General features: G+C 36.9%; 1 protein-coding gene across 1 annotated transcript in view; it reads right to left on the reverse strand.

Moving 5' to 3' along the window:
- Positions 1–25,406, reverse strand: part of DPYD (dihydropyrimidine dehydrogenase) — an 809,439-nt gene that overhangs the window by 269,230 nt on the left and 514,803 nt on the right. The window contains exons 15-16 of the mRNA XM_060026070.1: positions 14,689–14,757; positions 5,597–5,680 (exon numbers count right to left, since the gene is read on the reverse strand). Coding sequence (XP_059882053.1) covers positions 5,597–5,680; positions 14,689–14,757 — 153 coding nt within the window. The remainder of the gene's footprint in view (positions 1–5,596; positions 5,681–14,688; positions 14,758–25,406) is intronic.

Below are 25,406 nucleotides of genomic sequence, written 5' to 3' on the forward strand. Positions count from 1 at the left end.
TGTCTGGCAAGGGCAAGAGCAATAATCTGCGTTTTATGAAAAATGTTGGCATGTTTTAACAGAAGCAAACCCTTTCTCTCTTTTTTTAATAAAAATACAGAGTTTATGTAAATTAAATTTGGACACAGAACAGATCATGAGGGAAATATCAAAGTGTTGCTTTAGGTGATCTTAATATAACTCAACAATTATTTAAGATCACTGAACATTTTAAGATTTATCACTTTTAAACTAGTTTGTTTTGCTTAGCTAAATCATCATAAAAAGCAGAACTGTATACATATTTCCTGACGAGAAAATTAATGTTAAGACTGTTTTAGTTGAATAATCCAGTGTTTGGAAATTCTATGCAGAGAATGTATGTAAATAAATGGAGGGGGCTGTGAGATAGAAAGACATGGCAGGTGATGATGTGACACCGCCATCTTTATTCAGAACTCTGCTTTGCCTGTAAAGCTAGAGTAGTCTTCTCTCCAATTACATACTATCATTTTGGAATTTTCCATCCAAAGGAATTGTTACCAAGCTAGTTGTGCACTATTTAGTAATCACACCCACAATGAAAGCCAAACCATGGCACCCAAAACACTGAACAATGAGAATCCTCCAAGGGCCAGATAAATAACATCTCTGTAGCCTCTTAGAACTGTTAGGTAAAGAAATCCAAATTCATTGACAGTGATTCAATCTCTAGGTCACCATAGACTGAAATGAGAGTATGCACCTAGTTTCTACCTTTAACCTGTTCATATATAAAATATTATTTTTCCTTTCTCATGGAAGATTTGTTTGATTGATAAAACATACCCAATTAATGAATTAGATGTCATTTGAAATAGAATTAGACAGGTGATTTTTATTTGAATAATTTCAGTTGAAAAGATACGAATTCCAGGCGGAGGGAATAATAGTATTCAAAAAGGTACAAAGTGAGAAATTTCCAGGGCAATTGACTGACTTATTCAGTTGCCTAGAGATTTGGTTACAACCAAATGACAAAGTAGAAAATACTGGACAGAACACCGGATGGGGGTCAATGACAAGGGCATCACAGGCTCTGAGCCTTGTTAGTTGGTTACCTCAGGCTAAGGTTATTTAGATCACTTCCCAGTCCCCAGTTCCTGTCCTCTAAATAAGGAGGCTGAACTGGGAAATCTTCAAGGTTCCTCTCAGTTCTGAGAGTCTGTGCCACATCACTGACTCAAGGCAAAGAAGGAAACAGCTGGTGTGAAAAGTAACTCAAGAAAAGACTTTAAAAATGTATGCTTTCTGATGGCAAGGACAAAAAATCATGGGGATTATGTAACCAGTATTTTAAAGTCCTGTGGAGCATGTTTCCTCTTGCTCTCCTTTTTTGCTATGTGGAAGATAAAATAGGAAGGTAGGAAGACAAGGCAATTTATCCCATACCCCACGCCGCCCCCACCAACTATTTTTCTTTTGGTAGCTGATGGAGGGTCTAAGAATTAAAGGCACTGTTGGCTGAAGAAGGCAGCCTAGAGAATCTTCAATGTCAGGAACCCAGAGGATTAGCAAAAATGCTGGGAAGGCTTGGTTTCAATACTTAAAGGTTGAACCGGACAGGCACATACTGATCAAATCCATGTTGCGAATGAGCACTTATCCTTGGTCAAATGTTTGCTGCTGTTTACATGTACCAGATACATTGTGAAAGGAGCCTAATTAAGCTCTGGTTCCTCACTGCTGCATGGCAGTGCAGGCCAAGTGTGGCCATATCTTCCTTATCACAAGAGACCTAAGAAGTCGAATTTTTTTGTCCAGCCGCCTGTTTTTAAAATGTTGGTAATAATTTCAAAAACAAAACAACCACAACAACAGTAGAAAGCTACTCAAGGTCTATTCAGCTTCTGTGTGAACCTAGGTTAGAAAGTTCTACAGGGTGGAAGTAAAAATATTCAGTATAATTCTAAAAGGACAAAAGAGGGATATTCACTTAATGCCCTATGAACACTTAGCATTTCAGAAAAGGAGAAGACCTCAAAGAGGTGCCATTTCATCTGGACTTTAGAGAATTTATTGTAGTTCAAGTACCTTTATAAAGTAATATGCTGCCACAGGAAACTGGTTTACACAGATTGCATGTAGACAACTTTAAATTTGAATGTCAAGACATCAGAGAAGCTTCCTTATTCCCAAGAGACAGAACACCTCCATAGTAGGTTCAGGTTTGTTTGTGACTTAGAGCTTACTTAGTCCTGCACTTAATTTTAAATTAATAATAATAATATTTATGCTAATATTCAAGTACTGATTTATTAGGAACTGTTCTCCGTGCCTTTCCTATATTCAGGCTTACATGCTAATTAAACTCAGGCCCCAGGAGCCACTGACCAGCTTTGTGACCTGGGAAACATGGAAGCTCAGGTGTTTTGTTTCTTATTTTTTAACTTGTTCAATGGGATAAAAACTCATCCTACTTCAGAGGATTGTTAGGAGCAGAAGGAAGAAGACAGAAAAAATTTTCATGTTGTAATATACCTCTGACTCTTTGGAGTATACACAACCCAAACTAGAGCACATTTTCACCTTTACTTGAGCAATAAGTAAAACGTTGACTTTTATGCAGACCAGGGAAAATGTTAATGTTTTTAAAAAGAACAACATGATATGCATTTATTTCTTTAGTTGTTCTTGTTTTACCAATGCTCTTTATGGGTAGATTAAAAAATTACATGTTAGCCTGCTGCCTATAATGTTAGCATTTAAAGAACATTAAACCTGGAGGGGACTTAGAGATCATCTAGTTCAAATTCCATGTTATAGAAATGGAAACTGATGCTTTAGGAGAGTAAGTGGCTTGATCAAGGTGACATAGATGGTTGATGGAAAGAATAAAGAATGAGACTGCCTTTAAACACTTAGAAAGTGTCATGCTAAGTGTTTAAGATTTTATATGAAGTTTCACCATGCAGGGAATATACAATTCAAATTCCCAAGGTCGGCTTGAGATATTATTTATTTCTATAAATTCCATAAATATATATGATGTCTCTGTGCTGTAAAGGTTAGAGCCTTTTCTATTCATATATTTCACAATTTTTAGTCAGTTATGGAAACATAAAGAGTTTAACTATATATGTATATGTTTAAATATATACAGCTAATTTAAAAGCACTTAGGTACAAAGGCAGTACTTTTCACTTATTTGATATTTGCAAGAAGATATTTGAGACAAAGGAGAATAAAACAGATGTTTAGAGAGGAAAATGTACTGTATTATGATACCTTACCTCATCTTGAGCTAAAATCACTATTGTTTCTAGAAACACCAGAAATGTGGACAGTACAAGAGAGTGTTTCCAATGGATAAATATTCTAGCCATGGAATTAAGGTCAGTTTGTTTCATTCATGAAGCAAACATTTATCAGGCTCTGGCGATACACACAGGTCTGTGCTTGGCACAAAGGGAGCTTTCAGCAGATGGGATTCAGGATCACACTGTGATGGGAAAAATGAATTGGAATGGCTCCTCAGTCCCCCTACACCGAGTACAAATTCCCCATCCCACCAACTGGCAAGTGTTTAAAACTATGAACCTTAGGGAGGGAAGACGAGCCAGTGGGAACAGGAGACAGAGAAAGGAAAAAAGGAAATGAAAGAAAAGATGAATAAGCCCCAGATGTTTTTGTGCCCACTCTAAAAATTCAGAGTTATAGTAAAGATTTTTTTTTTCAATGCGCTAATATTCTTCCTTCCTGCTATTTAAAATATTGAACATTCATGTGTCCCGAGGCAGAGTAATCATTTAAATTATGTTGGAGCAAAATGATTAAATTAGCTTTATTTTCCTATTATATAATTTGAGGATATAATTCAAAAGAAAATTTCTAAACTTGGCTAATAGAAAGAATTGATTATAGTTTTAGAGATTATAACTAACAAGTGAAATGGAAATGGTTCTAAGTTTCCTTCAGTCTAAGATATAATGGTTTTTGGAACACATGTTTTCCATGAGTTCAAATTTTCCATGACTGCAAAATTTTAGCACTTGCATCTTCATTCAGCCAAAGGCTGCGAGAAAATCTGTGTGGCTAAATAACTTTCTGGAGAGGATACACCTAAGACACTTAACAGCTGGGTAAGTTTAGAGGTGTTCCCAGAGCAAAAGTCTACTTAAAAAAATAAACTCAAAGCTGGGCAACATTTTCAAAATCATTGTCATATTTGTGGCAAGGAATATATATTAAAATACATCTTTCTTTTAAAAATTAGTCAATAGATTTAAATTTTCCATAGCTGTTTTAATCCATGTAACTGAAAGATATTTTGGTTCTAAGTTTCAGACACTGGGAAAGGGGTAAAGAGAGAAACTTGACTCCCTCAGGCCCTGCTGCAGGTGTCCTTTTAGGAACCTTCCTCATTTTAAAGAAGTTACACATCTTGACACACTGACAGTTGCCTAATCATATGACTTATAAAAGTTATGATTTAATACAATGGTATTTTTCCTCTACAGGTAATTCTGAGGCTCGTTCTATTACCACATTTCTGGATAATCTGTTGTGAGTGGAACAGAGAATGTACTTGAGCAACATTTGACTAGACCATCCTTTCCTGCTGCCGTAAAAGAATGGTTTCTTCCTAAGTCACAAATCTATTCTGAATGTTAATTAAATATTTACAAGGTACTTTAAAATCCTCCCTGAATGCTAATATGAAAAGAGCAACCTATGTTCATTTGAATAAGCAGAAATTTCTGCCCAAGTTAAGGGCCTCTGGCCTCTGAGTTTAATTCAAATAATTCTATGACTTAAAAAAAAAGAATTGAAGAATTGAGCACCTACTGTGTACAAGGCCCTGTGTCACATGTGGAAATAAAACTAAACTTTCTAGGACTAGGAAATTTGTCATAAATTACAACATTTTGTATTATTTAATTCACATCATTTTCCTCTGGGCTTAAAAGCTAAATTAGATGCAAAATACTCACCTTTTTAGCATTAAGCTTTTACATTGTTCCTTAACGTATAACATTGTATCTAGTTACACAAAGATGCAATATTTTCTACATATTAACATATATTTCCACATTTTATTCATTAGGTTTTTGAAAGTACTTTAGCATGAAGTTTCCATTTATTGTATCCAAAAATAAAAATAGCATCAAAGTCTTCTTGCAACTCCCAAAACACAGTTAGGGAATAATGATCATATGCTAAAAAATGTAAAATGCAATTTGTGCTGTGCCCCATTTACTACAAAATCACTACGAACAATGCATTTTGTACAGTATATTGCTCCAGGGAAACTGGATCAGCATCAGGAATGAATAAAGAACATTGCATTTGAAATCAGCTAATTCTGCTTCAGCGCTTTTAAAAACTATTTGTTATAATATTACCTCCTGTCAAGCACATAATGTGATATTTTCCTCAATAAACCTAAACAGTTGCTGTAATTTCAACTTCTCTCATTTTCCACTTTTTAAGCACTAAATATTTAAACAATGCAGACCTGGAAGTCTCAAGCCACTCATCTGATCCTCCCATCTTCCTGCCTAAAGTATAGTAACTATCCGTACACGGCCTGTTCTGTCACACAGACATACATAATGGCAGCTGTTGAGGTCCTTACCTGCCCGCAAGCCAGGCCCATTCCTCTTTCTCCCATGCCATGTGGACACGATAAATTTAACTCCAGGGCGTCTGCTCCAGAAGCCTTTAAGATGTGGAAGGAAAATGAAAGTAAAGGCAAAGCTTTATTCGTGTACTGATAGGTTTCACCATTGATAACTCAACATAGGTCACATTTGCCAAATCTCAACTACTCTGCTTTCTGCACCACGGCTACCTTGTGAGATAAATTCTGACTCTCAAATGAGAGTGTGTATGGCAGCAATAATAATAACAACAGCAAATGTTTATTGAGTGCTTATAAGATGACACTCACTGCACCATATGAGTTATATTTGCTATCTCTGACTCTCATAATCCTTGGACTATTAGGGTACCAATTTTACAGATGAGGAGACTGAAGCTCAAGGGAATTAAATGACAAACCTGGTTATCAAATGTCACAGCAGAGATTTTAACTCAGGTCTGTTTGACAGCACATTGATTCTGCCCTACACAGCTTCTATTTTCATATAAACAAATCTTACTAATTCTGGATAATTGGTACTGGAGGTAGCAGTGCAAAGAAAAATGTAGTAGGCTAGCTGGAATGAATTTGAGTAAAATTTTAAATGTTCCTCTTTTATCAATTAACTTTTATTACTCATTAATACTGCTTTCATATGCTTCAGAGCATTCAAGCATGTTAATTCCCCAAACTGGAACACCATTCATTATGTTCTATGTTGCTTTAAATAAATTTAAAAGTAAAATAAAACTTTGGTAACAGTTCAAATTAAACCAAAGTATAGAAAAATATAGTCTTTCTCTTCTCTCCTTCAATTTCCTACTTCTAAAGTAATCAATGTTAACAATTTAATGTGTAATTTTCTACTTTTTCTATGTATAGAAAAAAGTAAAACATACATATAACACATGCATCGGGCAGCTTTTTCTTCTTGGTTTTGCTCTTTATACTTTTCATTTTTTTCTTCCAGTTTCATTGAGATATAACTGACATATAGCACTAAATAAGTTTAAGGTGTGCAGCATAATGATTTGACTCACATGCATAACAAAATGATTACCACAAGAAGTGTAGAGAACATCCATTATCTCATATAGATACCAAATAAAAGAAAAAGAAAAACAGCCCTTGTGATGAGAACTCTTAGGGTTTACTCTCTTAACAACTTTACATATGACATACAGCAGTGATAATTATATTACTCAAGTTGTACGCTACATCCCTAATACTCGTATATCTTATAACCAGAAGTTTATGCCTTTTGACTGCCTTCACCCAACACACCCTGACTCTGATAACCATAAATCTGATCTCTTTTTCTATGAGTTTGTTTGTTTGTTTATTTTTGAAGTATAATTGACCTACAACACTGTGTTAATTCCTAGTGCACAACATAGTGATTCAATATTTCTATACATTTCTATACATTACAAAATGATCACCATGGTAAGTCTAGTCACCATCTGTCACCATATAAAGATATTACACTACTACTGACTATATTTATCATACTGTACATTTCATACCCATGACCCATTTATTTTGTAATTAGAAGTCTGTACCTCTTAATCTCTCTCTCCTATTTCTCTCATGTTTTTTAACTGATAATCAATTTTATTGTATTTCTTAAAAGTCCATGCTAAGAAACATGAAGTACAGATAATTTTGTCTTACTTTAATAATTAAATGGGAATCTTTCTTATTTAACTCATTAATTCATTAGTATACAAATGGGTCTTAAAAATGAAAAAAATATTTCATGCTAAGCATTCTTATAATAATTGGAGAAACACAGAATTTTTGAGAAGTCTTCTGTAAAAACTCTTAAGAACAAACAGGACGCTTTTTAATTTGAGGAATGGAGGATAAACTAAACAATTCTTTTACCTAACTTCTGGAACTCTTCCAATGCCACAATTTCCTTTTAAGTAAGGTAAACCAGAAGCTTGAATCAGTTCCCATAATATTATAACATGTCTATAGAATCACACAAAGACTTAAAGAAAACTTCATTATTTTCTAGGTGTACCAAACCTTCCTTTAGGCCAACAGAGTCTCTTCAAGTCTCTCTTTTCTTCCTAATCAATCAAGATTTTAGCCTATTTTTTCCTGTTTCATGAATTTTAAATAGGACCTCAACAAACATAAAAAATTCTAGTTAGTTCTTTCTTGGTTGACGTCTTACCCACCTTTATTCATTAGTGAGTCTGCTTTTTCTTCTGTACATTTGTGAAAATTCATTTGCTCATTCAGCCTATTTTCTAACATGGTTTTATTACGGTTTTTGCTTCTTTAATTCAATTTTAAAATGCTTCATGTTATTTGAAAATTACCATGAATCATGCTACATTTTTTCCTGCTGGTTTGGTGGTAAGCTTGGACAAAGCACAAACTGCTAAACTCTTGAACTCTAATTCTAGAGCTGCTAAGGAATTTGGGCAAGTCAGTTAACTTTCTTTGTTTCCATCTATTTTAGTGTAAACCGGAGATAATATGACTTATCTCAAAACCATGTCATGTGGGAATTTCCAGCTTAATTAAAACATAGTACGTTGTAATTATATACAATACTGCGCTTTTCTTATTATTTCTTAGTTATTTCAAATACTTCTTTTAGACTTCTTTATTTCTTTTAGACTGCTAGTTGAATTGCAGCAATTAATAGTAGATCAATTCAACAACATTTTGGAATAAGTTTTAGGTACCATTCGTATACATATTTACATTATACACATTTCCTAAATTGTAAGTGCAAGTTTACAATTAGCTATCATAGTAGACAATAATAGCTAACATTTACTGAGTACTTACAATACGTCAGACATTTTACTAGGCTCTTTGTAATGGGATATACCACTATCCCCATTTTGCAAGTGATAAAACCAAAATACAAAGAGTTCAAGTGACTCACTTTTTGTTCTATAGCTTGTAAATGAGAGCAGGGTCTTGAACCCAAGCATTCTGAGTCCAGAGCCTGTATTCTTAGTCACTATCATAACTGATTAGAAATCACTTATTCCATGGCTGGAGTTGTTTCAGTGTGTTAACAAAACCTGACAACTCGACATCCTTAAAGCTTCTAAACTTTAAATAAATATTAAAATCTTGTAAAACCACTTATCCAATTTAAAGTCTGTTCAGTGTCTAATTGTTAAAAATGTCCCCAGTGTTATACACGTATACAAACACTGACTCACCAAACACACCTGGAAAGACCTTTGAAATGAGCATCTAGGCTTCAAAAACAGATAATCCTGCTCAAGGTAACACCAAGAGATGGGGAATATTCAATTGGCCTCTGCTTGAATATTTCTGTCATAGGGTACACCACCTTAAAAGGTAGTTAATTCTATTTCCAAGCAACTATATGCATTCAAAAAGCCTTAATTGCTGAATTCGCATGAAATGTTAAATAAACTGAAACTGGGCATGCATTCTTACTCTTGTTAGTCACAAGCTTTTTAGTTTAGTCACTTAGCCCAGAGTTTATTCTGCCTCACCTAAATGATTATACAATAACGTAATCTAGTGAAGGCAGTGACAGAAAATTTGCTGTTTCTAATTTCATATATTATCTATCACCCATTTATCGGCATGAAGTAGAATGATATGTTAATAGTGTGGACTATGGAGCCAGAGTTCATGGGTTTGAATCCCACTTTTACCACATCCTAGCTGTGTGAGTTTGGGCATATTATTTAACAACTTTTGGCCTCAGTTTCCTCACTTCTAAAAGGTGGAAAACAATGAAAGTAACTCGTAAGGTTGCTTTTAATCAAAGTGAATGACTTAGAAAAGTGCCTGGACTACATTAAATACTACGTGAGTGTAAACAATTGCTATCTATCTACCTGTCTCTCAGCCCATCCATCCATCCATCCAATTAGAATCTCCAACTTGCCCTTCCTCAGCTTTGATCTCAAAAAAATTTAGAGTAGCTATCCATACTTCAGGGGGAAAAAAGAAAACTATTCTAAGGAATCCTCAGAGTAGTGGTAGTAGTGTGATTTCTAAAATTTTATGAATCATTTTATAAAAACTCTCAGAGAAACTAGGGAAGCAAAACCACAAACCCTTGTACAATATATACAGCAAAATCGGGTACACAGCTCTTTCTCTTCTCCTTTCCTTACCTCTCCCTTCCTTCCCGATCAATGTAGTTATAAAGTCATTGGTTGGGGTAGAGCAAGGTAGGTGACTAGGAAGATCTAAGGAAGAGCCATGAGGGTCCAGTGTGGGATATCAGAGCCCAAGCACAGTGAGAAGGACAGACATGCGGAGGGTGGCTTGGTGTCGTGCATCAGAGTCCTAGTGGGAAGGGAAATCTCCCATGGATCAGGGGAACAGGCAAAGGACAACAGAGCCCAAGCAGGGTGGAGAGGCACGAAGCTACACTTTTTGGATTCTCTCTTAATTTCTTCTGTTAAAAGAATACACGAGGTCCACTGCCAACTTTCTATGTAGCAACAGTGCCAACTAGTCTCAACTATCCAAAACTGGGGACACAAGTTTTCTGGGATCTTAAACCACTTTGAAGTGGACGTGGCACAGGTAAACACTGAACTGGCTTGGGACCCACTGGGCACAAAGTCTGTGACTATCTCTTGTCTCCAACTAGGTGTCTATCTTCCCTGATTCCATTCTGTCCTGCTTACTGTTAGTGTTCAGGGACTTATATCCAACGGGTCCTACATATTTCTGTAATGCGCCTCTCTGCTTTTTACCTCAGTCTATTTGAGATTTCCTAACTTCAACATCTATTTAATTTTATGAAATACTGCTAGCCCAGACCCAGGTCAAAAATGACAAGAACCTGGCTTCAAAGTGGCTTACTTGGACTCTCTGCTAGGAGTAGTGTGGTTTGACACACTACTGGTTTGACATCTACACCTCTCAGCTGGGCCTTCCTTGCCTCATCCTACCAGTTACAGCCAGACCCTTCGCAATCCCTCATCAAGTCCCTGACTTAAAATCTTCAACTTTGGATCTTAATCACCTCAAGTTCATTGGTGCCCAATAAAGTGCACTCTTTCCATTTATTGTATAATTGCTTCCCTTTTGTTCGTCACATGCCAGTATGCCAGCTCTGTGCCTCTATTTTGCTTCACTCAACAAATATCTGAGGACTATCCGCTGGCTGGCAAAGCTATATGTTTGGAAATGGGAATTAAACAGTGAACCAGATGGGGGTCTCTACCCCCCTGCCAGAGTTTGCTTTGTCATAAGGAAGATAGGTTACAGGGCTGATGACACCACTGTTTATCACCATTTTATTAAATTCTGCAGAAAAAAGGTACAAGCAAAGGTAGACCCAGATTTGGCGGAGCCTGAAGTTTGTACGATTTGGGGAAACTTCTTTAAAAATGAAAAATAATTTTAAAATGACAAAGAGAAAATTAGTACAGGCACTTGGAAGTAGCTTGTACAAGTCAGAGCTCTGAAACTTAACCTTCATTAGCTTTATGGTAAACCAGTTTTTGAGGACAGGATCTTAGAAGGAGTAGGACAGGGGGTTAACCTACTGGTTAGGGAGCGCAGAGTGGAGGAAGAGGGAATATTCCAGGCCAGGGGAACAGCAAAGGCTCTGAGGTGTAAATGTATTGGAGGAGTGAAAGAAGGCCATCGGGGACTGGAATGTAAAGAACATACCCAAGGTGACACTGGGGAAGTGGCAAGGTACCATACCATGTAGGTCAAGTCAGGAGTTTTGCATCTTAAGAAAGGTAGTGGGAAGACTGTGGATTGATTGAGGGAGAGATTAGTGGGGCATCCTGAGATAAACTTAGATTAGGATGGTAGCATTGTTTATTGAGCCACACCTAATTTATATGTCTCCTCAAATCTGATGGCCTTAATTGCCACTCAAGCTTTTACCACTAGCTTAAAAAGTGCTATCCTACATCTCCCATCATTGCCAGCTCTCACAGCTCCCTCAGGATGAGAGCGGGGCTCTGTCACAGCCTCCACTGTACCTGTCAAAGTGGGAGCTCCAGGAGGGCCAGTGCCCTCAATATGCTGTGGGATTTGACTTCCCTAGCAGCTACCTAAAGGGGGCAGGACACATAACACAAAAGTGCAGAAGAAAGTAAAGTGTTGTAGTGTAAAATTTTACCAATGAGAGACAGGAGACAGGAAGGAACCAGTAGATAGCTCCCTCCCCCTTCTTCTCCTGTAAACTGGTGCGAGGCAGGACAATTCCATACAGCCCTCCCGGTCCCACACGACTAAGCGATTGGCTCCATCTCCTTGGGAAGTGGCAGCCAGCTCTGGAATGCATCATGCTCTCTCTGCTTTCCCTTCCTCCTATTGCCTTTCCCCGCCCTCACTCTTACTGCTCTGGAATTGAATCCTTCAATGAACCATCTTCACATTAATTTTGACTCAGGTTCTGTTTTCTAAGTTAACACGCATTAAGAAAGAAATGGATTCAAAAATCTATTCAAATGAGTTCAAGATCTATTCAAGACCTACTATTGTGTATGGTTCAATTTGGTATACACATTTAAACTGTGAACATATCTACACAGCTGAGGCTCTACCGTATTCACCTTTGTTTTGGCTGGCCAGGGACTCTGCACATAGTAGGTGCTTCATGGATCTTCCTTGCATGGAATTGGAATAGGTTATCAATGTCCCAGAAAAGTAGGATAGTGTGTGATCAGATAACTGAGCCAAAAACAATTGAGCAGAGCCTAACCATGCTACTGATTTGACACCAAGCTGTAAAAACTTTTCCAGAGGCTGCTTCTGTTTTATGGTGTTCATAAGACAAGACAAATGAAAACCAGGTTGAGGAATGCATAAAAGAAGACATTAAAAGTGTGGGTATTCTAGGGTTAGAGTGAAAAGGAAGGTTTGGTTCAACATGGTTCTATTTCCAAGAATATGCATGTGACAAAAAAGATATACTGTATGTGCATTAACTTTTAAAAACAGCATTTAGTAGAATTTACTATATTTTAAGAATGTACTAGGTTCTTTTTTTTTTTAACCACCCACGTGGTCTTAAATGTTTATTCAAAATAGTGAAATAAAATGGTATCCTCTGGTGAAACAACTAATAATGATCCCTTCTTGTGCAAATTTTCATTCTGATACAGAGTTTCTGTCTCTATTTTTTCATGTTCTTATACAACTGGATCTGCTCTGCTGTTACACATGTGCATTTCTGTTTTCAGATATAACAGTAAAGAGCAGATTTCCTCAATTCCCTACTGCGTAATTCAAGAATTAATCTACTCTAAGGAGAGGAAATTCATGAATTTAAAGTATACCCATCACCACATTAAGTGATTTGCCGAACTTAAAAGCAGTGGCTCGCTACAACAGCTGCTGTGTTATCTCAGATTTCTTACCCCTCATTATCACCACCCCGAAAGAAATGTACATTCTAAGTGGTATAGTAACTTTGGCTTGAACACTCTTTGTTTTTGTTGATTTGTTTTAATGTGGGCTCTTCCATTGTAAGAAAATCTGTTTTAATCTGTTTTGAAGTATGTGTTCATAGAAACAAAACCAAATACTGACTCTACAAAGCTTTACTGGGTGTCCCCCATATAAGCTGTGATGGAATCATGCTGCCTATCGCTGCCCTCCAGGGGGATGTGAAGACCTGGGGATAGTTCCTTCATGTGCTATACCCTGAGTTGGTCCATATCTTAATCTTAGAGGGAAGTGTTTTTTTTTAATTGACACCATCTATGGATTGAACTTCTTGATATGTATATTGCTTTCCTGTGGAGAGATCCCACACACTGTTTTGACTGAATGGAAGGCATATCTTTTTCTTTTTTTTTTTTTAATGTTTTCCTTTTTTTTCCCTCCTTACTTCCCCTTTTACTTTTATTGATTGATTGATTGCTATAAGAACCTAGAATATGATATCAAATTGTAGTTTTAAACTATAATTTAAGAAATAGGTATAGAATGTGAGAAATATGAAAAATATCTTTAAGTTGCTTACATGTATAAAGGCTTTTGACTTTTTAAAAGTAAAATTTGCTTATTTAAAAATTAATGCTCATTATTGAAGAAAATTCTTTAAGTATTTTATTCTACAGAAGGCAGAGAAGCTAGTAGCGTGATAAAGCCATTCATCATAGTCAAGCTTTAAATTGGCAAAACTCATGCCAAACATGGGCTCTGTGGAAGATTTCATGGTCAATTAGGCCAATACATGTATGAAATGGACCCAGCTACAAAGATCATAAAGCCAGTTACTGATCATGTTAATTTCACGCCCCCCAAGTCCCAGAAATAATTTTTGTCCTCGCAGGTTTAAGATATCCAAATAAAATATACAATCAATATTTTTGAACACTATAGAAAGCTTTATAATATTTTATAATGTAGAGTCCTTAGTTCATAAGTATTGTTAGATTTAGTCTTCTGTATTTCTGAGAGGTTTTCAAGAAACCCCAGCTCAAGCTGTCTACAGTATTTTTCATGACAACACGATGGACATAAGCATACAATTTTAGGTATGTATTTTTCCACTTGAAATACAAATTTGAGGCACATGGTTAGTTGTTTGCATTTGTGCAAGCTTCAATTTATACTATAGAAAACCTGCTGACTGGTGTTCCACTCAGGAGCATTCTGTCCTACCATTTTATGCATGTCTGTATTCAAACTAGAATAGTATTAAATGAACCTTTTATATTTTAAATATTCAAGAGTTTTATATTCAAAATTTCTTTTCTCGCTGTCAAACTAGTTTGCCTAAAGGCAAGGTAAGATCAAGTTAGACTCTCAAAGGTAGAATTAAATTTTATCATGGCATCCATCATAATATACAGTTTGCTTAATATGCAAATAAAGAGCATATGGATTCAAAGAATAAAGGATTTTCAGGCAGTGTGTGAAATCCAAGGGACCACTTTTATAGAATAGATTCCTTTTAAATTTACATTCCCATCATTTTAATGAAAACATAGGGTAAACAAATTATAATAGAAATGTTTTAAGTTACTATTTTCCATTCAATTTTACTTCTCCTGGGTTATTTTTCATGACAGCTCTTTATTTAAAACTAATAAAAATAGAAGAGAAGAAATAAAATAAATATACTAGAAAGAAATCATTACCTCAGCCTTTCTGGAGAGTTCCATCCAGTCATTTTTGTTGTAACTGCACATAATGCTAGCAATCACAATCTTTAAAAAGAGAAAGGAAAGAATATTAGATCAAATAGTTATGCCTTTGTACACAAGGGTATATGATATATATATATATATATGTTTATAATGATAAACTATATTATAAAAATTAGTTTTCCATCTGTTGAAAGAAATCATTAAAAAAACAGCAGGGCGTTATAGTGAAGCAAAGGATGAGATCTGGAGCTTCAGACTTACGTTAGAGACTTTCTCATTTACTCTCTTTGTATACTTGAGCAAGTTACTTAAGTTTTCTGATTCTCAGCATTCACATTTTTAAAATGGAGAAAATAATACTGACCTTGCCCATCTCAAAGAGTGATGGTTGGAATTACATGGATTTGTGTATGTGAAAGGGTTGTTTAAATTATACAATGACACAGAAATATTTATTAATATAATTACTGGTATAGCTAAAAGTTTTCAAGGTATGGAAAGGAAGTGAATTAGTGTCTTCTTCAATCATATCTTATTATAGTATGGATAATAACACCTTACATATCATATTCAGAGTGAATTATAGTTTTAAAGTTTGTTAAATGTTGATTATTTAACTATAGTCTTACAGTAACCTTATAATGGAGGCTACATAGAGTAGTATTTACTAGTATCTGCTCTGAAGCCAGAATGTCTAGATCAGAGCTCAGACTCTACCACTAACTGTGTGGCCCTGGGCAAGATATTTAGTTTTCTCACTGGTTAAATATGGATAATAGTACCTTCCTACTTAGAAAAGTGATCATTGAATTGCTAAGATTTTATGGCTCTAATGATGTGCTAGGTAATGTTTTAATGGATTTTACTTTATTAACTTACTTAATCATTCTCAACATTACTCTCCCCATTTTACAGGTGAAGATGCTAAGGCACTGATATGGAAAGGTCACAGCCAGGACTCAGACCCAGAAATCTGGCTGACAGTCTGTGCTTTTAACCACTAGGTTTTGCTGGCCTAATGTAAATATTCAATATATGTCAGTAATTCTTTTTATTATTACCATTTAAAGACTATGAGATTGTGACACAAAGAGTTTGTGCCAAGCCTAAAGTCACAGAGTCCAGTGGAAGAGTCCACTAAAAGACACTGGGCTCTCACCACATACAGGTTTTTAATGTATGTCTAAAAAACAAAAGAAAACAAAGATGTGCTGTACAAGTCAGATGAATGCTTTTAATATTAAGAGAAAGACAGAAAATATGTTGGAGAGAGTTCTGAATACCAGAGCTCGAAATACTGAACAAGTCTGTCCTTAAGATTGGGTCAATTTTTTCTCTCCTGATAGACTGTAATCTCCATGGGTGCCTGGACTGCTCTGCATCATGCATCATTTTATCTACAATAACCAGCATGATGTTTGGCACATAGTAAAACTGAGTGAATAAATGTACGAGGGCACTAAAGGTTTAGGAACAGACAGTTGCTTTTGCAGCTCATCCTTTTAAAATTAAGCAGAAATGAACACCATGCGTTAGAGAAGGGAAAAAAAAAATAAACAATTGGTGAAAACTGTTGGCAAATAATTATTATACGAGTCAGAGTGAAGAGTGAGCAGGGCAGTTGCGAGGGCTGGTCTTGCCAATAGAAAAAAGGGTCAGATGTCAAAATACACAGAACTCGTGAACTAGAAGGAGTAATTAAGAAAGAAGAATCAGGGGCTTCCCTGGTGGCGCAGTAGCTGAGAGTCCGCCTGCCGATGCACAGGACACGGGTTCGTGCCCCGATCCAGGAAGATCCCACATGCCGCCGAGCGGCTGGGCCCGTGAGCCATGGCCGCTGAGCCTGCGCGTCCGGAGCTTCTGCTCCGCAACGGGAGAGGCCACAGCAGTGAGAGGCCCGTGTACCGCAAAAAAAAAAAAAAAAAAAAAAAAAAAAGAAAGCCACTTCCAGGGAAGGAAGGTTTACTAGCACTGACAACTGGATATGATAGATGCTTTCAACTAGTGACTAAGATGGTTCCTCTTTACTAAGTGGCGAGTTTTTTTTGTGTTTTTTTTTTTTTTTTTCTTAAAGAAGATGTTGGGGGTAGGAGTTTATTTATTTATTTTTGCTATGTTGCGTCTTCATTTCTGTGCGAGGGCTTTCTCTAGTTGTGGCAAGCGGGGGCCACTCTTCATCGCGGTGCGCCGGCCTCTCACTGTCGCGGCCTCTCTTGTTGCGGAGCACAGGCTCCAGACACGCAGGCTCAGCGGCCATGGCTCACGGGCCTAGTTGCTCCGCGGCATGTGGGATCCTCCCAGACCAGGGCTCAGACCCGTGTCCCCTGCATTAGCAGGCAGACTCTCAACCACTGCACCACCAGGGAAGCCCTAAATGCCGAGTTTTATTTTGATAAAGCTGTTTTTGCTCCAAATATATATTGATTGTGCCTGGACTGGTTAAAATCGTCACTTGCCTTATAAGGCCTGGGGATCACAGGAGCTACACTTGAGCTCGATGGAGAGAAATAAGTATCACCCAGAGAATTTTCCTGAACTTTGAGAACACTGGTACCATCAAATGCCTAGGAACGCAGTGACTAGATATGATTTGGGGCACACTGTCATTGGGGAAGGGTGACCACAGGTGGGAGAGATACATTACGTTGAACAGATACAAGTTATATTTGTATGCTCTGAGCAGCCGAGCACTACCCTGTTCTTCCCTCATCATCTAAAAACAGACTTTATCTTCTTGCCCAAAAAGCTGGGAAAATATCCCCAACAGGGTTAATCACAGTGATCAACTACTCTGGTCTCATTAAAGTCCTTCAATGGAGCTGGGGAGTTAAAGGCTTTTTTCCTCTTTGGTCCCTGAACTGGAATGAAGGATGTTCAGAGTAGCTGGTAATCACTGACTGCTTACCTAACCAACCCAACCCTCCCACTCCTACCCAAGGCTAGCTGCACTAGGTAAAAACAAAGCAGAGACAGAGGAAGGTAGAGATGCAAGATGGAGAGATGTTTCTGCCACTTCTAAGTCAGGTGTACCACTAATATGCCTGTACAAGTGAACCAATAAATACCACTTTGGGCTTAAGAAAACCCAAGTTATATTCTATTTTCTATCACTGACAGTCTTGGCAATTACTACATGCAAAACTAGAATTGTCACTTTTAAAATAACTTCCTAAGCATTTTTTTTCTGTCAAGTAAATTTAAGGGAAAAATAACTTTATACACTATTTTTATATGCTAAATTATCTAAGAAGTCTAAAAATCTTTATCTAAAACCAAGGGATAGTTTGTGAAATTATATGGTAACATTCTATTTCAGAGGAATATGATGACTCCAAATCATTTTATTTTTTATTAAGAGATATTAGGATTTTTCGAAAAGTCAGGCTAAAAGACATTAACACTAAAAGAACACTGGACAGAATTTAATCTTTCTTTGATGATTAGAAAGCCCTTCAGTGTTTTGATGTGCTTAGTTTGTAATCAAACAAAGGAAGACAGGTTACTTTTTTCCTATGGAAAAAAAAAGAATTGATGTGTATATTACATTGTGAAACATCATGAAATGTTACTAGAAATGAATACCCAATGAAACATTTTTAAAACCAAGGAACATTTCCCTATCTTTCATTTAATTTATGCCATTTCTAAGTACTCCGTTTTTCATGGCTAAATTTTAAAACATTATTGGATGAGTCTATACATAACTATATCCTACATTTTTTGATACACAGTCTAGTGAGAGATTCAAACAATGTCAGTTAATCAATTAATATGGAAGCTGAGCATCTGCTGTGGTAGGCACTGGATGACATGCAGAGGAGCTTAAGATATTGATTCAGAGTCTTTGTTTATCAACATTTAACCAGTATCTTTTGAGACCTTCTATGCGCCAGTAACTGTAACTCAAAAGTGATGAGCAAAAGAGGAAAAGTCCCTACCTTCCTTCAGCTTACATTTTTAGGGAGGGAAAAAGTCATTTAAAAAATACATTATTAGGACTATTTCCAGGTCAAGATTAAGGAAAAATAGAGGAGAGCAAGATGGAGAATCACAGGGGTGCACAGAGCCTCATTAGTTGATGGTCAGTAAAGGGCTCTCTGAGTTGAGAAATAAAAGATAAGAAGGCACCTCACACAGAAGAATGGATTGGGACCTGAGTGAAAAGTGGCATTCCAGGTAGAGGAAACGGCATGTGCAAAGACTCTGAAGTAGGAGTGAGCCTGATATACTTAAAAAGAGAAGCCCTTTGTAGATGGTATTCCATGACAGGGCAAGAAGAGTGTAAGAGGAGACGAGAGAAGCAGGCAGTAGCCATATCTCTGGGAGCTGAAACCTGTGGGAGTTTGGATTTATTGTAGGTATAATGGGAGACCACTGAAAGGTTTAAAGGAGGGTGATAAAATGATCCGATTTACATTTTCAAAAGGTGCTTCTGGCTACTTTACAGGGAACGGAATGAGGGGCTGTAGGGTAAAAGCAAAGAGTCCAGTTGAGTTGAAATAATGTGGCTTGCATAATATGCATGGAGATACCACGAAGTGGAACTCTGAGCTAAGACCAACAAGGCAGGTCAATGGTTAGACTCAGGAGGTGAGAGGAGAGAAAAAATTAAGGATGATCCCTAGATTACTGGCTTGAGCCACTGAGTGGAGCATAGACACTTCACCAAGATGGAACAAAGCGTAGTGCAGTAACAAGTGGGGGACTGTTAAGAGGTTCAATTTTTAATATATTACATATAAAATGACTAGCAAGCATCCCATTAGTGATAACATCAAGTGTGCCACTGGACACATGAGTCTAGAATTCACTGAAGAGGTTAGGGATGAAAGTGAACACTGTAGAGACTTCAACATATAATGGTATTTAAATCTACCTAGCTTAGTGACTTCTAAACAGAATAGCATAAAATAGAGAAAATGAAAGAGATGAAGATTAACCCAGAGCCACATGAAAATGCTAAGAGAGGGAAGTGTTCCAAAAAGTAAGGAGCAATCAACGGGGATGAATGCTTCTGACAGCTGGTGTAAGAAAACAGAGAAGTGTTCACAGGATTTGGCAGTACAGATGCCACTGGTAAGCTTTACAAGAAGGGTGGCGGTGAAACAGGGAAGACAGAAGTCAGACTGGAGTAGATGGAATGAACAGAATATGAAGGAGTGAGAGAATTGATACACAAAGCTCTGTAACAGTTTTTGTGGGCTAGCTCAAAGAGCAATGAGGCAGCAGATGAAGGGCTGTGGGAGGTCTAGTGAGATATATATATTTTTAAATGGACTATATTTGAGTATGTTTTTATGCCGATGGAAATGATGTGGAAAAGAGGAAGAAGCTGTTGAAAAGGCAAGAGGTGATGATGAATCTATAATAATTTATGAATCAAATTTTGGGTGTTGTTTCTCCCTGAAAAATACTTCAAAGGTTAAAAACAACAGGACACTTACTCTGCAACAAGGAAAAGTAGTGTTAAATGGCTTCAACTGTCATCCTTCCAAACTTTTAAATTAAAGAATCACGATTCATAGTCAAATTATTTTTTTTTATAATTCATTTCCTTATGGAATAAATAAAATGATTTTATTAAGTATTTATTTTTTCAATCTGAATGACAGTAAAGTCTGCACATCAGAAATTAAGGTGAAGAGCAACATAAAATTTCCAAGTAGTTACAAGCAGGCCGTCTTGTCAAATTCCCAAATACTTACAGTCTATGCCTAGAACACAGGTTGGAAACACTGATTTGGTATTCTGTAATCATACTGTGAACTATATTGGAAATTCAGTCAACAATTCAGCTTCAAGACAACCTAAATTTTTTAGTACGGAAAAACTGCAAAGTGACAAAGGTGAACAATTGTAAATTACAAGTGGCCAAGTTAGGTTTTGTCAAACAATTTAACAAAATCATTGCTAACACTACTGGGATTATATTATATTGAGGAGGAAAAATAGCATGGGACATGTGATTTTCAAAGACATTTAAAACTAAGAAAATATGTTTACTAAATATTAACTAATTGTACAACATTCAAATTGTAAATGTTCTTTATACCACTGTACAAATACACTAAAGTGAGATTGGTACAATTTTCCTGAAATGTACACATTGAGAGTAGAACATTAAAAGTAAAACTCATAAGCTCTTCAAATTTTATATGGTTACTGCTAATTTAATGGTTGCAAATGAGAATAGTACTCTTAAAGCTGTCTTCTATATTATTTTAAAATTTATCATTTTCTTTGCTTATTTTGGGACCCACAACTACCTTGCTTACACAACTATTCCTAATACAGAAAAGTCATGTTCAAAGTTATAAAATATGCACATGGTGTCCATAGAAAATCAGAGATGTTTTCCACTAGAACAAGAAATAGAAAATCAGAGATGTTTTCCACTAGAACAAAAAAAAAAAACAAAAAACTGTAGACTATTCAGGAACTACAGTAACTGCTTTTTTCCTCTCCTTTTCATCACTTCTTACTAGGTTTTTATGTACTTTCCGTCCCCACTGTATTTAGCAACTGATCTACCCTAGGTCACCAGTAACCTTGGCAAAATTATTAGATACTTTTCAGCCCAAATCTATACTGGAACTCTTTCCAGCACTGAGATGGTTAACCACCTCCACTTCCTGAGACCCTCCTCTGTGTGAGCTTTGGAGATACCTCCTTCTACCCCTATTTTTCCTATTTTTGCTATTCCTTCTCAGGCTGTCCTGCCTTTAGCCACCTTTCCACATTGATGTCCCCAGGTTCTACTCATGGTCCTCTTTTAACGTAGACATCATGTTCACAATGAATTCAGAGAATACCTATATGCAGAAAATTCACAAAGTAAACACCTCCAACCTGTGTCTTTCTCTTGAGTGCAAGAACGGCATATTCAACTATCTTTGAGCACCTATGTTCAACTTGCCCCAAATCAAACTTAAATTTCTCCACCCTGAATTTGCATTTTCCCCACATCGAATTTGCTTATACTCTACCCTTTTGTCCCAAGTTAGAAAACTAGTAGGAGATTTTCTTTCTTCATTTCTCCCTCATTGCCTACATCCAATTACTTACTAAATACTCTCTAGTCCACTGGTTCTCAGACTTGGCTGAGCACTGAAATCACCTAGAGAGTTAAAAACATAACCCCAAGATCTCTATGTAGTTAGGCCCAGTCATCAGTGTTTTGTCAGGATCTCCAGATAGTTCTAACATGCAGAATAGTCTGAGAAGTATTGCTCTAGTTTACTCATCAAATATCTCTTCTAGGTGCTCCTGACTCTTCATCATGACTGTCTTAGTTAAGACCTTCACCACTGCTCCCCTGGATTACTGAAGTACCTTCCTTATTAGTCTCCTCATCTCTGATATCAGCCTATGTCATCTGCCAGATCCGTCTAAGAGACAAACCTGATCATATCACACTTCTGCTTCAAATCCAAATTCATGCTATACAAGACCACAATGGGACATTTGCTCCAACCGCACTGAATTACTTTGCTTCCTTTTTTTTTTTGCAGTACGCGGGTCTCTCACTGTTGTGGCCTCTCCCGTTGCGGAGCACAGGCTCCGGACGCACAGGCTCAGCGGCCATGGCTCACGGGCCCAGCCGCTCCGCGGCGTGTGGGGTCTTCTTGGACAGGGGCACGAACCCGTGTCCCCTGCATCGGCAGGCGGACTCTCAACCACTGCGCCACCAGGGAAGCCCTACTTTGCTTCCTGAATGTAACATGTATTCTGCATTCTCTTGACCATATGTCTACTCCTTTTATCTGAATGAATAAGGAATGGTCCCTGTGCTCATATGGTATAATAAAGGAGACATATGTAAATTGATACAAAAATAATTATAGTGTATGAACCAGAATACAGTGAGAGCAGAAAGGAAAGAGTGATTATCTGTATCTGTGTGAATCAGGGAAGTCCTCAGAGTAAAGGAACTCTTATTCGACTATGAAATCATCCATGGGTATTTACTGGAAACTGATTAGAAATGAAAAGGCCAAGAGTACTCCAGTTGTAGTAAGCAGCAGAAACAAAGGCACAGGGTGCTGTGTTTAAGGAATATGCTCTGCTTAAGGAATATCAAGCAGTTCAATTTAGCTTTGGGGGAAATGAATGGCTACACTTTGAGGGCATGGAGCTGGATGCATAGGTTGAAACCAGATTTATTCAGGCAAGGGGTTAAAACAATGGTTTCTAATCCGCTGAGCATTTGGCATTGAATTTTAGATTATTTTGTCTAGTAAATTCCTGCTCCTCTTTTTCCCATTATCTTTCCCAGGAAGGCTTACCTGTTCACCCTTCCTCTCCTGTGTCTTCTGAGATCCCATAGCACCCTTTGCATGTCTTTATCATAACATTTACTATATTGTACTAAATTGTGGTTTGTATGTCTTTCAAAAGATGACCGAAGTTTTTGGGGATAGGGCCCAGATTTTCATCTCTATATCTCTAGAATCTAGTATTGTACCTTATATTCAATTAGGATTCAAAAATGTTTGCCTCAAAGGGATAATGAAATAGGTAGCTGAGAAAAGAAACTGCAAGTAACACACACTGCAAGTAATCCAAGCAGTTAAATAATGTATTGCATTACATTTACAATATCTAAATGTAAGTAAATTTCTACATTCTACAGAAAGAATGAGAAGGACAGGTAGGTGGTGCAAGGTAAGAAGTTCAAGAACCTCTCACATTTTATAAAGTATATTTTATATCAATGAATAAGAATCCATTATATTTGTTTATAGATTTACACTTAATACACATTTTCACATACATTATCTCATTTATTCCACATAATAATTTTGAACTTAGAAAACCTTGTATTGAGAATAATGAGCACAGATAATTTACTTTACCAGCATAAAGTAAATCAATAGCACAGGCAGGGATTAAGCTCAGGTCTGTTGACTCCAAGTTCCTCTTGACTACATCAAGACTATACCATATTGATTTCCTATCCTTTCAGTTTACATTAGAGATTCTAGCTGATTCTGTGTCCTCAACCCTCTTGTGGTAGTCTATTTGAAAGAAAGTGTTCCCCTCCCTGTATCCATACCCCCTTGCAAAGTAACTGTGCAGCTACTCTGATAAAGTGGGGGATTTATTTACCTGCTTTTTGAATGTGGGCTTTGTGACTTGTTTTAATCCATAGAATATCACAGAAGTGATGCTGTGCCAGTGTCAAACCACAGCTTGAAGAGGTCTTATCCTCTTCTGTTTACTCTCTTGAAATCCTGCCTAGCCATGTGATCAAGCTAGTACAGCCTGCTGAAGGATCAGAGACCACATGGAACAGAGATGAACCATCCAGCTGAGGCCACTTGGGACCAGCCAGCACATAGCCCACTTGGAAGTTGACTATAGACGGAGTAAGACTAGCTGAGACCAGAAGAACCACACAGCTTAGCTCAGCCCAAATCGCTAACATGCATGCAGAATTGTGAACTAAATTCATAGTTGCTTCAATCAACTAAGTTTGGGGTGTTTTGTTATGTAGCCAAAGCTAACTGATACCACTTTTATTAAGTTTAACAAGAACAACAAGAACTAGCACTTGCTCTGTACTTGCATGTGTCAAGCACTATGTTAAGCATTTCACGTGTATTATCTCTAATCATGATAAAGTGGAAATTATCAGCCCCAATTTACAGATAGGAAAGAAAAAAACTTATTTAAAGAGGTTAAGTACTCAGGACTGTACAGCTAACAAGAGTAAATATAAATCTTAAACTCTCTACCTATAATATTTTTTCTCTGACTCATTTCTCTTTGCTCCTTAAACACATCATTTATAGAAAACTATGTGGGTTTATTTTTATACATGATGCATTTCATTCAATGTGTGTCAATTTTTATTACTTTTATTTTCAGAGACCAACCTTATTTCTGTGTTCTTGCTCCATGTATTATTTCACTGTGACTCCATAAGTACCATCTAAGCTAGATAGGCAGACTGAACTGCCTAGGAAATCATGAAGTCAAAGGGAAGATCAAGTGAGAAGGACCCAATGAGATGATCGCTGTTTCCTAACCACCTAAACATGTTAAGGAATGAAAACAGGGTAGTGTTGGCTCTTTATAATTCGGTCCCAAATCAGCTTGCTGCCCCTTATCTTGACACACCAAACTGAATACACTATATATACTGGCCACCAGACTTTTCTTGGCTTCCATTCTTTTCCCTGTGCTGTTCCTTCTTCTTATAGCCTACCCTACTCCTCTGACAGTATATCTCCTATTCATTCTTCAAGTTCTAACACAGAGCTAACTTCTACCACACTGCCCTCAATGATCTCAGAGACAGAATTACTGTTTCTACTAGGTATTTGAGTGTGATGCCTCTACCTCTATTTCAGTTTCTATCACACTATAACACAGATGTATGTTTATTTATACCATTGTCTTCCCTTACTCCACTCAATGGGAAAACATGCTAATTTTTATTCACCTTCATTTTCTTATCATTTGGTTCAGCATTGAATAGCACCTAATGTGAACTTAACAACTGTCTGTAGAAGGAAAGATGGCCTTTTGTTATTTTTTTTATTCATTTAAAAAACTTTTCTAGTTCATCCCTATAAAGATTACAGTACTTGCTGCATCAGTGGAGAAAAAGTACATATATGAAACCACCAAGACTACCGTATATTTTCATACCTATAAGTCATTTACTGTCTTCATAGCATGATTTTGGCACTGGCTTTAATCTA

Source organism: Delphinus delphis, chromosome 1, assembly GCF_949987515.2.
Source record: "Delphinus delphis chromosome 1, mDelDel1.2, whole genome shotgun sequence".
In the NCBI taxonomy this organism is placed as follows: Eukaryota; Metazoa; Chordata; class Mammalia; order Artiodactyla; family Delphinidae; genus Delphinus; species Delphinus delphis.